At 41.0% G+C, this 14,530-nt stretch overlaps 1 protein-coding gene across 1 annotated transcript in view; it reads right to left on the bottom strand.

Moving 5' to 3' along the window:
* Positions 1 to 317: 317 nt before the first annotated feature.
* ltk (leukocyte receptor tyrosine kinase) overlaps positions 318 to 14,530 on the bottom strand; it is a 76,129-nt gene continuing 61,916 nt past the window's right edge. The window contains exons 20-29 of the mRNA XM_015339258.2: positions 12,790 to 12,976; positions 11,912 to 12,002; positions 11,203 to 11,267; positions 10,662 to 10,791; positions 9,698 to 9,795; positions 7,963 to 8,055; positions 7,654 to 7,755; positions 6,956 to 7,090; positions 6,364 to 6,454; positions 318 to 5,893 (exon numbers count right to left, since the gene is read on the bottom strand). Of these exons, the coding sequence (XP_015194744.2) occupies positions 4,952 to 5,893; positions 6,364 to 6,454; positions 6,956 to 7,090; positions 7,654 to 7,755; positions 7,963 to 8,055; positions 9,698 to 9,795; positions 10,662 to 10,791; positions 11,203 to 11,267; positions 11,912 to 12,002; positions 12,790 to 12,976 (1,934 nt within the window). The 3' untranslated portion in view covers positions 318 to 4,951. The remainder of the gene's footprint in view (positions 5,894 to 6,363; positions 6,455 to 6,955; positions 7,091 to 7,653; positions 7,756 to 7,962; positions 8,056 to 9,697; positions 9,796 to 10,661; positions 10,792 to 11,202; positions 11,268 to 11,911; positions 12,003 to 12,789; positions 12,977 to 14,530) is intronic.

Raw genomic sequence — 14,530 nt, forward strand, 5'->3', positions numbered from 1 at the left:
CTTCCTTCTCCTGGATGTTTCACACATGAGATGGGCTGGTTGTTCCAGTGCTTAGATAACATTGAACTGATCCTTTACACAGAAACAGGGTCAAAGTCCACTTTGACACTCAAGCATTCTTCCAAAAACACATTCCAACGATTGTTTAACAGAAGCAAATCTAGCATTTCTTTAAAGAATGTATCCTGCACTCACCAGTTTTAAATTAAAATGAGTGATTCAATCCAATAACATTTGCACAACACACAAAAATCATTTAAAAATAATCTCATCCAGTCATTTTAGCAGCCATTAAGAAATGAGAATACACAACTACAAACAGGTACAGCAATGCCTTTTTATTTATGTTGCAAATATAGAAGAATACAGTTATTGTATTTTAAAATTGCATAGAGTAAAGCCATTTTGTTTCCTTACATTTGTAACATTTTATACTTTATGATGTACAAGTGAGGCTAAAAAGCTTTGTCAATTTATCAGGGATATTTTAAAAGAGCACTACCAAAATTATTTTAAAAAAATCGAGGATCTACAACCCTGGTCCTCAAATGCCCCAGTATGGCAGGTGTTTCAGATTAGCATTAAGTCACCAGTTTCTAAAGATGTGCAACAATTCCATTGTGATCAATTATACCACTGATGTGTTAAAATAGGTAATATAGCGATCATTAAGGACTAAAACCTTAAATCCTTGTCACTGAGCAGATTACTTGCTTGATTCATCAATAGCTTACAGATGTTGCCAATCTTTAAAAACAGGTGGACAACAACACTAACAGAATTGGGGTTTTCCAGGACCAGGGTTGGAGACAAAAGACAACATAAAATGCGTAGAGCTTATACATTCGGTCCCAGTAGTCTGGGATAGTAAGAAAGGGTCTGCTGTGCATAATTTTCAAGTCTCTTTGCCACAGGCTTGTGATGTCAAGGAGGCTCAAAGGACTTGATGAAATGGAGTGACAAAACTAAACCCTATGTAAACACGCATGATCTTATACTGCTTCACCTAGCAAAGACCGTGGCTTGATTTTCTACATTGTAGAGAAGTGCGATAAAAAGAGAAAGTGAAATCTCTCTTCATTGCAAGACTTATTACATAATGTTTCAGTTATCCAACAGGACTTGAATCAATTCACAGTGGGACTCATATGCCATCAGCAGTGTTATTCAAACACTGCTTTCCCTTAGATACTGTACGTCTTCGAAGGACACCATCACTAGCATCAAGCAGGAAATATCTGAAGTTTTGATTGAAGTGTCAGAAGCAACACATAAAAAAAGTAAATATACTGTATTTGTCCTCAGGTGATGAATGGTAGCAGGGGACATGAAGTTCATTTGGCTATAAGCCAAGAGTTTTGAAATGAAATGTATACTGTAAATCACATCTAATGTCACATCTCAAAATTCTGTTATTAAAGAATTATTGACTACCATTTAGAGTAAAGCATTTTCATTTTTCCTTTATATCCTCAGCGGCTTTCTGAGCAGTAAACCTAGAATCATTTGCAACGATAGGAATTATACTAAAATACTTTCACCACGTACAAGGCCACATTTTATCTGTCTCTCTCACCACGAGCAGTTCAACATCTTTTACCATGCAAGCCTCCCTTATTTGAAAATCTCTATACCTGCTTTCTGAAACGTGCCCTAGAGGAATGCTGTGTGATTGTCGCAGAAAAAGAAATTAATCTATTTTACAGATGTAGTGCATGAAAAACTGGTGCTATTGACTTCAGTAAGGATTGCCCGTATGGACACAGTCTTTTCTGAAAGCTATTCTAGTTTAACAAAGCACTGACTTTCATAAACATCCTAAGATAAATGATGTGTTAAAAGGTGCCTGCTTTCCTAGCAGACTACATTTGCATCACAAGAGCTTAAAAACTTTTCGTCTTGCACAAATGAAATAAAATCATCAATTACAGTGTTATTTGGAAGTCTACCAACGGCGCAGTAGGTCTTATTCCAGTTGTAAAGGCTGCCCCCTCCTGCCTAATTTAGGTAATGCAAGCTAGAACATACAATTCTTTGTGAAAACTAATGAAACATTATCACCAAAAGTACCACATACAAAGACATACTTAAAAATAAATCTATAGCAAAACACAGTTATTACTAATTTATTCTATCTGAGACTTTTATCCAAATAAAATTTTAGTCGCACATATTTATACAGCTGGGTATTTTAGTTGAGCAACTAAGGTGAAGAACCTACAGTAGCTCAAGGATAAAACAGCAGTGTCTCACCTGGGATTTCAACCCATAATCTTCCAACAATAATTTATATCTTAAATTTTTTATTGATAGACTTATGTCTATATCAAATGTTTAATTCTCAGCTGTTCTAAATCTGCCTTCTTCACTATGTATTTGTAGTTTTATAGAATATAATTTAAATAAATATGTACTGTATTTGGCACAAACGCACTGTTTAAAAGAAGCCTGTAAAATTTGTAAAATTCTTTTAGAGATAAGAATGTGAAATACAGAAAGTCACAAGTCACACTAACAAGAGTTTCCTTACTAAAACCCCCCAAATACCCGTAGATTTAAATAAAATTACTAGTTAATTATGCTATGGATTTACAATGCACTGTCAAGTTATGTATCCATACTATAAGTCTAAGAGAGAAAAATAATTAAAATCCCTGAATATATTGCTTTTAAATAGTAATATTTAGGTTTGTAATGAACATAAAACTCTGGACGTACAAAAAAAAACCTTGGCAGTAAAACTCTGGCCTGCATTCAATCAGGACTCAGCTTAGTTTCTTCTGGGAATTCAAACTTGCATGTTCTAGGTAAGGATTTGACAGCTGGCGTTAAGTTATTATAATCAGTTTTCAATCTAATCATTTACTGCTTATGTTGTTGTGTCACTGTGGAAAACAAACATGGCTAATTTAAGATTTTCCCAGAATTAAGTAAGGTATTAATAACACTGAATGCTTAAGGAACAGCCCAGATCAAACAGGAACACTTGGCGAATCACAACTGTTAGCAGTACTTTTATCTGAATTTGCAAGTACTATACTTTGGCCTACTGAGACAGAGAATCTAGAGAAGAAGAACTTACCGTAAAAACATTTTTAAAGTAAAGATACTAGTAACACAATTTTCACACATAATGTACAAGGTATTTCAATCATAAAGGGTATTTACCACAAATTAAAATAAAAAAAACTTTCAATCCCAACCAGAAATGGAATGTCATTGCTGTCTTCCCATAATGCATTCTGGCCTGTGAATTTGAAGGAACACAAACAAGAAAGCAGTGCTGACCTTCAGTTGTACCATCAAGATAAAATGGCATTTTCATTATGCCAGTGTTTTTTGCTATGAACTTTGCGATGCGATTGTCATTCACACCAGATTTGGCAGTTCTTTAGTGTAATATTTTCATGTTTTCAATATTTCAACACACTCAGGGATTAAGTTTAAATGGACCATTCCTGAAGAATGAAGAATGCGAAACCAGAATTAGTGAAAACGATTCCAGAACACATGTAAATGCACCATTACCAAATGTACAGTAGCAGACAAATTACTTCCTATTGACTCCACAAACTCTTAAACACATCTTGGTCTCAGTTTGTTACTATAAATAAGTAGTCATACATCCTCATTTGTGTTTAAAAAGCAGGTTAAGCTACTCTGCTGAATGTGTAGTCTGACATTCAGTCTTACACACATTTCAGTGCAATGCAGTGTCTTGGGTTTCTTGAAAAGCACTGATAAATAATATAGTATTACAAAATAAAAGGATAATTGCACATTTAACAGTGACACGTATTGTCCCTGGTGGCTTTCCAGTTCACATCCAGCACAACTTATTTATCTTCACTTGAGTACATGTTGACATGACACAGGACTAAACATTGTAATGTTAACTAATTTGCATTTCTCCTGCACAAGAACACAAAAGATGAGCTACATGCAAGAACTCCTCTCTTTGCGTAAAACAGAGATGGGACAGGGAAGTCCCAATTCAAGGTGGTTTGGGGAAAACATTCTTAAACGTTGTTTAAGTAAACGAAAGAGCATGAGAGTTTAAGGTTAGCTGAAAATTAAATAATATTAAACCACATCTTCACAGTTTGCCATGAGGACCCTTTGCAGTCTTATTTAAAGGACATGCCTGCTTCTCTTGTGATCAATGCGCCACATCAGTGATATTATCACACCAGAGCCAGTTTCATTTGATTCTTTCTATACAAACTTGCAATGACTAAAAGAACCAAAGCCCCACCAGGAAGATGGAGGAGAAAACGGTAGCATCACAAGACAGGGTTGCTTTCAGTCCCTGAAAAGGTTAATGATGGGACAAGAGCCTTCGCTTCTCAATGGGAAAAACTGTCCTCTGTGCATCAGTGCCTGGTCACCCTTAAATGGGTTCTGACTTTCCATTTATTCGAAAAAGTGTTTAATCTCAGCGATTACAGGTTTGAGATGCAGGAAAGACAAAAATGATGGACAGGCCTCAAGGGATGAGTGCCACACTTGGTCAACTAAAAAGATGCCAGTTGAGAAATGAGATTCTCAAACGAAGCTCGTCAAAGGTTCCTTCTGTTGAGGGGCTTTCTGGACTTGGATCACAGCAGACAGCTTGGAAATTAGAAAGTGACTTGAAGGTTAAAGAAATGCACTAAATGAAGTATACAAAAACGTCTCCGTGAAGGATCGTGCATTTTGGTGATCTTCACTTCCTCTTTCGCTTTAATTTTATGCTTCATTACAGCTTTTCAAAACCAGCAGGTGAACATACAGTGTGGTACTGTATGTAACTAGAAGCATTTATATAACAGTAACAGTACCAAAGGAAATAAAAGGAAAAGGTCAAAATCACGGCTGCCATCTCCTGTGAGATGGCCAAGCCGCACTCCAGGTACTCCAGGGTGTGGTTCCAGTGTCAGTGTTTTCAGCAGTGAGGTGAGGGGCTTGGTGGTCAAACTGGTGTCACGCTTAGGTCCTCTGACAGAGAGAAGCCCGAATCTCTGTCTCGGATGGGTTTCTCGGGCTTGCTCAGAAGCTGGACGTCCTCCGGGCCGCAGCTGGCCTGGCGCTGCACAGGCGGTTTGCCAGCGCCAGCGGCGGAGCTGGCATTGCTGAACGCCGCAGCGCTAGTATTGAGCTCCGGTCCCCTTGGCACCACCAGCGGGAGGCTCTCAGCCTCGTAGCTTTGGTCGTCATAGGCGTAGTTGACATTTCCGCAGGGGAAGCTCTGAAGCTTGGCCAGATCCACCCCTGCCACCCCCGACGAGCCCCCCGCGCCCTTGCGGAAAGACGGACCCGAGCTCTGGGGGCTCGCGGGCGAGGGGGAGGAAGGGGAAGCCCTGGAGCTGGGTGCAGAGGAGCTGCCATTCCCGTCGAAGCCCGAATCATCCCTCTCTGGGGCCGGCAACGCAGGTCCAGCTGCTGCAGCGGGGGGAGGCTGGGACGGCGGGGGGGCTGCTTTCCCGCGGCCTAAGCTCTCCAGAACCCAAGAGCCGTAGGTGGGGTTCCACAAATTCTTGGTCTTGTTCTTCAGTTTCTGGTTCCCCGAGGCAGAGCCGGCTGGAGAGGTGATAGAGTCTGGGTGGAGCCAAGCTCCAGGAGAGAGCCCCTGGGCTGGGCTGGGCTCCACCCAGCCTCCTCCTCCCAGCAGTTCCCTGGGCACCACAAGCTCCTGTTGTCTCTGAAGGGGACGGTGTAGTAACGAGAGTGGCTTATGAGCCTGGGTCAGCTGTGCCACATGGTTTTGTCGCGGTGAGGGGTCTGGGGACAGTGAGGGAGTTACCAGCAGGGGGGTCATACTCCCTGATCCCTCAGGGCGCATCACCGTGCTGCCTTCTTCTTCTGGTGGCGGCCCATACTCCACAGGCAAAGGAGTGTTGATGACATCAGGGTCCTGATACAGAGAGAGGACTCACAATGAGGTTTCAGGGACTCAGCAGTGAACAACAGACCCCACTTTTCAAATCACTGGATACTTGTGGGTATTGGGGACATAACCAAAAAATGCAAAGGAACAAGTAAAGGTTTATTCCACGTTGAAAAGAAAAGAAAAGAAAAACAATGTTTTGGCTGTGAAGCCTTCTTCGGAAGTGTTCTTCTCCCACACCCAAAGAAGGCTCCACAGCCGAAACGTTGGGTTTCTTTTCTTTTCTTTTCGGCTTGGAATAAACCTTTACTTGTTCCTTTGTGAACCTACGCATGCTGATGCAGCTCCCTACTTGAACTACTTCATAACTTAAAAATGCTGCAATGTTAAGATTTAATACTGTATATGGAGAAGCACCGATTTCCAGAATACTCATGAATCCAAAAAAGGTAGTAACTAAATGAAAAGAGAGCTGTTGGAGTGGAAAGGCTGTATACCTGAGTACAGTAGTTGATCCTTTCTAAGATTGTGGAGAAGTTGGGTCTGTGCTCAGGGCAGTGTTGCCAACACTGAGTCATGATCCGATACCTGTAGGAAAGATGACCGAAATGCACAGCAATGAATTTAGAGATATGCAGAGTGAACGAAATGAGTAATTATTTTATGCAATGCTCAACTGAATTGCTGAATCAATAAATTAGCTCACAATAAAGGAGTAATGTTTTATGCATGAGTGCTATTCATAGATTATGTACAAAAATGAAAGAATAATGTGTAATTATATGGGTTTAGTGCAGGTGTAAACTTACAGCAATCTGGTGTAGAGGTGTGGATTCCCGTACAAGTGGTGTGAAATCAATCTGTATGGGTAGATGTCTGTTATGCAGTGTTATTTTACTTTGTACAGTAATGTTAAATTGTACTGTTTGTATGTTTTGTAAGTTTCTCTGTGTGTAAAACCTAGCTGCTTTGATGCAAGACAAATATCTGTGTAATCAAATGAAGTATTATCGGATCACAAAACTACGAGATGCAAAGCACTAAGAGGTGGAGCAGCAGCGCGGGAGAGACTAGGAGAAAGGAACTCACACAGGCCCAGGGCAGCTCTTTGGAGGATCCATCCTGCCACCACTCGTGACAAACTCCAGCACCTCTTGATTGGTCTTGCAGGGGTATGGCATGTACCCGAGAGAGAATATCTCCCATAGCAGTACCCCAAATGACCTGCAGAGGGTGACAAAGAGCACCCTCAACATCACAGACTGAAAAAACTTAATCTACCAGCTTGTCAGGTTTTACCATATAAATATACAGTATATTTCACCAGAACTGTGCAAAGTTACCAACATTAAAGAATCTAGTACAGTGTTTATGCATATGCATGTTTGTGACAGTACAGAAATTAAAGTTAATTTGCTTTACTTTGTACAGCCGAGCATAGTCATTTTAACTATTCATGTTTATGAAGAAACCCTGCAAAAATTCAAGGTGCAAATTGTACTAGGCTGCAATGAACGGTGTTAATTGTTTCTGTGGGGTAAGGGGGGCTGGGAAACGGTTGAACTGAAGAGAATAAACACAATAACAAATGAACAAAAATGCTTGAAATTTCCATTTTCACAAATGGAAAAGATATTCTGTAGCCAAAATACAAGGAGTACAGTTTCACTCTGGTTTATGAAGCAAGTTCATCTCCTACAGGTATGACAACATATCTACAGCACAAACAAAGTGCAGATGAAAGTGATGTGCAAGGCATCTTAAAAATAAAAACTCAGGAGCATTACCACGTGTCTGTCTTGCAGGTGAAAACTCCCTCTAAAAAGGCTTCTGGGGGCATCCACTTTACAGGCAACATGGCTCGACCCCCCTTCCTGTAGTAACTGGCTCTGTGGAAAGAGAGAAAGGAGTTCTGAGACTGGGAGCTGCTCTATACAGTACTGCCAGGAAGGGAGAGGTCAAGGTGGCACAACCAGGCATACCGTCCCATAGAGACTTTCAGAGGAAAAAAGATTATGAACGGATTACTCAAGTCTTCTTGCATGCACACAAACTGCACATGGGAACATGGAAAATGTGACAGAAGAAGACATTACCTGTATATATCGCGGGCCATTCCAAAGTCCCCAATTTTGGCCACTCTGCCCGGGCCTGTGCAGGTAAGCAGACAATTGCGAGCAGCGATGTCCCTGGGAAACAAAGAGCAGGTTTTACATATCCTAATGTGCAGCTACACAAGCCTTGAGCATTGCTCACTCACTGCACTGAGCCCCCTGTTGGGGTAGGCAGAAATATATACATATCGATGGTAAATGTGAACCCAGGAATTCAGGAACATCTTACAGTAGCACCCAGTGGCAGAAATTATATTCCTCACAGGTTCAGGTATCTCATTCTACCTCAGCGTCCTGAGTACGTTAGCTCTCTGAGGCACCTGATTTGTGCTGCAGTCGCTGAACACTTGGGGAATGCAGGTGGTCAGGATTGCAGCCACATGCTACATCTGCCTGAGACTGTATCATGTGGATATACAACAGGATCTGCATAAGCTTTACTGGAGAGGGGGGATGTAATACATCCCAATTTGGACAACATAAACTTAAATCTTAACCTGATAAAACCCTTAAATCTCTTAGAAATTTTTCTTCAAAGTATATGTATTTGCAAGTAATGTACTTTGACAGCAAATATCAAAAAGCCTATACTGTATAGACAGTACATTCAGATTAAGAGCCAGCTCATTTTTTAAGAAGCCTTGCTTGTAAATGTGTGAAGTGTCATTTGTTCATGATTTACCAAACTTACTACATATCTTTACAATATATAAATTGATTCTAATGATATCTCTCAATGCTTAAGCACTTGAAATCTGAAATCCGTTTAAAATTTAAAGAATGTTAAACTTCAGTATGTACAGTGTTTGAGTGGCCTCTTCTACTGGCAGTCCATCACAGGGCTCACACATACAAGAAGATTTAGAGAAAATTAATGTAATCACATTGTCTTTGGAAGCTGGAAGGCAACAGGACAACTTGATAAAAAAACAAAACAAAAATGCACATTTTATAGAGAAAGTACCCAACTCTAGACTCGAACCCAGGACCATCCAACTGTGAGCCAGGAGTGCTAACTGGCACATGCTACCATGGAGCTGCACAATAAAAATTGAAATTCCTACCAACACATTTCTGCAGCTACAGCATCATCTTTCTTGATGTGAAACTCCTGACTTTGATATAGCATACACTACGGATTATAAATAGCCTCAAAATTACATGAGGAAGCTAATTACATAGAAGGTTATACTTGCAAATGTGGATAATGTTGTTGCAAGTACAGTACGTGCTGATTTTCCTAATGCATTCCTAAAAATGAACTTTGCTCTTCCTCCACAGTCCAGATGTTTTATTTCTCTTATGATTTTCCTTTTCAAACTTTTTTTTTTCTAATTGACACTACCAGCGCTCTTGATCTGCTTCTTGAAAGGCATCAAACTCTGGCTGCAAAGTACACATGCAGGCATGATTTTTTAATGTAGCTCCCAATCTACTCATCTACTGTAAAATTTCATCTTTTATCTGGGAGAGCAGCCTCGAGAGCATAGCGGATCGCTGCAATTGCTTTGGCGCAGTTCAGTCAGAATTGAATGCAGAAGCAGCTGGAGAAGAGTGGTAGTTCAGCAGCAGTAAAAGTCTTTTCAGGATGAGTAGGGCAGCTACAATTCTATATTTTAAGAAACTAGTATTAAAACGCCACTAGTTTTTATGCTACAAAGACTCTATGGCTCTCTTCATTGCCTCTCTCATATACCCCTGCCACCATCACTCTTACCGGTGTATGAAGTGGTTCTCTTCCAGGTATCGGCAACCATAGGCGATATCTCTGGCCATGTGTAGAAGCTCCAGCATGGTGAGTGAGGACTGCTGGCCCTGCATGACACAGAGCAACCCCATTTCAACATGAGCTTGGGGCCCCTAACACCAGCCGTGCCAAACAACCATCACTCTGGAAAACTAAACTGTATTCTTTCATAGTTCACCCCCACCACCACCCCTTTCTACTGTTGCATGCAGTTATTATGACACATAGGATGGAGGTTTCCATTTTGCTCAGCTAGTAAAGATGATGACGCAGCGGGGTGTCACCTAGGTTAGTCCTGGGCCAGGACATTATCTGACTGTGAAACAGGATTCCTCAAGCAGAAGTGCAAAAGCAGAGTGCTGCTCTGGAGGTGTGCAGGTTTGAGAAGGTCAAGGGTATCACTGTCTTCATGCATACAGGATGTCCTGTATGGGTTACCAGGTGAAGGCAAGCTTGCGCTGACAGTGGTAATAGTAACAGCCACACCTATCATCCATCTGTAACTAAACTTTGCAGTTGGTGGTGAGGTACAGTACTTGAGCCGTGAAAAAACGTGAAGCGACAGTGCAGGGTTTGGAAGTTGGATGTATGTTATCTTGTACTGTCCAGTACAGGTAAGAGTAATGTAAGTTAGGTGTAGCAAACGTTTTCCATCATGATCATTCTCTTCTTTTTAAATGAATGTCTGGCTATTTCTCCTTACCGTGTCCCTGAAAGCACTAGCTTTAATCACATATTCATCGACCCTTTCTCCTTTGGGCATTACACTGGTTGCATAATTATATAACAAATCACAAAACATCAGTGGAGACGTCAGATATCTGTGGGGAAAGTTACATGGCAAACAAGGAATGTCCTGAGGTAACGCCTGAAGCCCAGGCCCCAGCTGGGATCGTGACAAGGCTGCATCAGGGGGCCAGTGGAAGACACTCACCGACTTGGGGCGGTTCTGTCTCAGGAAGGTCTTCATGTCTCCTCCAGTCATGAGCTCCAGCAGGATGAAACGAGGCAATGTCTGCAGACTAACACCAATGCAGCGAACGATGTTCTGGTGGTTGAACTTACTGCAGGCACAGCAACAGGTAAGCTCAGTATCAAGCAACAATATTTTCAAAAGCAACTTTTAACCACTTCTCATGTGCAGAACTGGAAAACAAAGTCTGTGTACTGTAGATAACACTTAATAATTAATCCTGGTGAACAACAATGACTGAAGACTTGGAAACACCTGTAGCTGATAGCAGATCGTTTAAGACAATAAATGATTAAATTACAGTAAGTGATTAGGAGCTCAGGCAGAATAACGTAAAGACCCTGCAAGGGTGAGCATCACTGGTCTAGGGAAATACAGAGATTTGGTGGAACACAGCAAAAGATTCTCACTTCTAGTTTGTGTAATCTATTAGTTTCTTATTAAATTAATACAGTGGGGGCAGAGAAGCGCTTTGTGTGATCACCTATCCAGTCTAACTGACCTCATTATCAGAGCCTCCATCAGGAAGTCCATCTCATCCTGTTCTGAACAGATCTCAGGTAGAGTCTAGAGATCAAAAGTATAAAAATATATTATTTTTTCAATGAATTCAGGAGGAGAATAAATTCAGTCTAAAGAAAATTAGAAATCCTGCAAGAAACATTTGTAATTACATCTATTAATACAGTATATACCTCCATTGATAGAATCTTAACTTTGGAATTGATTAGGATATCCAGTTTTTTTTACTGAAGCTAAGAAATGTTGTGCTCATCACAAGTGGAGAACCATTAAACCTCATGAAGTAAGAGTTGAATAACCTCTGAATTCCCGTGTCCTTCTCTGCATACAAAAGAGTCAGGCTGAGCAGGGAATATGGGATTATTGAATATGTGAGCCCATTGGTAAAGATTTGTTCTTACCACTGAGACTTAGAGTTCAGATTGGTACTGTAGCATGTCTAATGCCATTCCCACTTGAAAGTACAGTATTATACTGTAAAGATTTTGCCAGGTCAGGGTATGAATCTACTGTATAATGCATATATTCACAATCATATGATCTCTTTGTACTACTTGTATAGTATGTGCTTTTAAAACAGTATTTGGATTATGTTTCTACCTACATCTGCACTTTTGATACAAAACACTTCCATGTTCTGCCCATAATCCTGTCTACTGGTTTCTCAAACAATGCCCTAGTGAGCTCACCTTGACAGCAACCTGCAGGGGTCCACTCTCCCCAGCAATACCCAAGACCTGACCCTCATACACTTCTCCAAATGCACCATGTCCCAGAGCTCTGAGCACCAGTCAGGGAGAGAAAGAGGTTGGGAGAGACAGGGTAATCAGCAGCACTATCTACGAACAAGTAATTTCTGTTTTTATTACCAAATGTTATCACGAGTAGTCAGCATGGAATTTGAAAGGAAAGGTATTAATAAACAGACATTCTACTTTTATTTAACCAGGTTATTATAGCATTGGCTATAAACTAAAGCCTTCAATATGAAAGCAACAGGAAACTATTTGATGGACAGATGTAAGTGAAATAAGTCATGTTCAACTGATGTGATTAGTGTAGTACCACAATGTTCTGTTTAAGGCCCAGTTCTTCTTCTGATTTACATAAATGATCTAGATTGTAGTACAGTTGACAAACTTATAAGATTTTACAGATAAGGCAAAAATAGATAGACAAGCTAACACAAAGCAGCAAGAGTATCATAATAGAACTTAGATACTATCCTGTACCTGGCAGACAAACACACACAAATAAAAAAAGCTCGAAGACAAGGAACTGAGAAGTATTAGACCCAGGTTTCAAGAATGTGCATTACCAACAAAATTAAATACAAAATTGCTGGATTAAAGTTTGGGAAAGTGGGTTTGAACACTCCATGTCTTTGTAGCCTCCTCATTGTCCTCATCTTGACAATGTGGTGAAGTTTTAAAAAAGGCAGTAAAATGTAGAATTCATTTCTGGTGTTATATAAATCTGACCGGAAATCAGAGTACTTAGCACTGTACAGTATTGTAATACTGTAGTGTACGTGCACTAATCCTCCATTTTGGTTCTGCCGGGGTACCTGAGCAGAGAGATGTTCTTGCGCGGCACCTCCTTCAGGTCGCTGAGGGACGCGGCCTTGCCGGCGAAGCAGTAGTTGGGGTTGTAGTCGGTCATGATGGTGGATGCACGGATCTTGCTGAGCTTGTATTCGGGGCTCTGCAGGCGCACGCGCACTGCCTGCAGCTGGGTCTTCTTGCGGTAGTAAACTGCAGAGCCACAGAGATGAGAGGGACAGAAGGGAGTGGGAGATACATCTTTTATACTACAACTCTGAAATGACAACATTGATATGGCATGAAAGATGACAGATGTTCTTTTTCCTGAGGAAAAAGGCTGCAAAACATCTAAGACTAATTACTAATTCAGAACAGTCTTGTTCAACAACGATATAACAGAATCCAATATGTGTTTTTTTTTCCCCAGAAATGTTAGCAATTTGGGTTGTGAAATAAATGACACCAAAACGCTCACAATAGTACTGGTGTATAGTCTCAGCAAGAGGTGTTTCAATATCCATTAGTGAACTAATTCTCACCTCTATTCTTTGAGAGTTAGAGGACTTTCTGGATCTCATTACATGTGACATTTCGGGTATGTAATTGAACTCATTTACTTAACTGGACTAATTTACACCATGTGCAGATAATGATAAAGAGACCTGTAAAACCTGGATTGCAGCTCTGAGGCCCAGAGCTGAAGATCACCGTACTGCTGAGTGATTTTTATGTCAAGCAGCCCCGATAATAACTTCCAGCCTGATACCCCTAAGACCAAAGGCCATTGCTCCAGCAGACTCACCCTCAGTGGAGCTGCGGTGTGCCAGATCCCCGATGCAGGTTGGTAGTCTGCCTGGGGGTGGCGCTGCATGATGGTCAGGGCTTTGGGCGCCAGCATCCCTGTGTCCTCAGGCTGCAGGCCCTAGAGAGAAGGGGCGGACACACTCGGCTGGGCCCCTGGCACAGACTACCAACCTGCATGGGGGAAACCTTAGATGAAGAGACACTGTTAACCTGATATCGGGTCTCCCGGAGGACCTGGGACCAGGACTAGGGCCAGGCAATACACCGGAGCATGTGTAGCCACTGGAGTTGTGGACTTCTTTCACATCAGAACCCCCTAGAGCCAGGAACAGAGAAGTCTATTTCCATTGTAAATGTAGCAAGAACCGCTTTGATGTGCAAGTAGAAAAACTCACCTGATACAGGAAACAAATTAATAATTATGATTTAATTCTTTTCTTTTCTATACACCTTTTCATCTCTTAGAATTTCCCAGCAATTTACTTATGGTAGAGTACTTGCTTCATTTACCGCTGTACAGAACCCACCTGGGCGTTTTTTGGTAGCCATTAGTCACCAGAGCAAAAAATAAGAATGCTTTACCATCTGAATAAAAGAAGAACTATAGGAAAGCCAGTCTTCAAGAACTGGGAAGGGAATTTTTTCAAGACACCGTGGTTAACACCTCTATTTGAAAAAGGAACACAGACAATTGTAAGTGTATAATGAACTTTCCAACAATTTCAAACTGTGCTGGCATATCTCTGGGTTGCCACAGAGACCTTTGTTTCTTTTAGCTAGTTTGACAACAGATTATTTTTAGAACCTAAGAGTCACAGGTAAGTGACTTCGGTCACTGACTTCAGTATGGATAATTGCGCACAAAGCGTTGTCTTTACTAAGAGTAAATTTAAAGGAAAATAACTTTCCGTGACAATAGCGTTTAGCTTTAATGTGAGAAGATTTCACTTGATTGAAGGC

This window comes from Lepisosteus oculatus, chromosome 8 (genome assembly GCF_040954835.1).
Source record: "Lepisosteus oculatus isolate fLepOcu1 chromosome 8, fLepOcu1.hap2, whole genome shotgun sequence".
Lineage (NCBI taxonomy): Eukaryota > Metazoa > Chordata > Actinopteri > Semionotiformes > Lepisosteidae > Lepisosteus > Lepisosteus oculatus.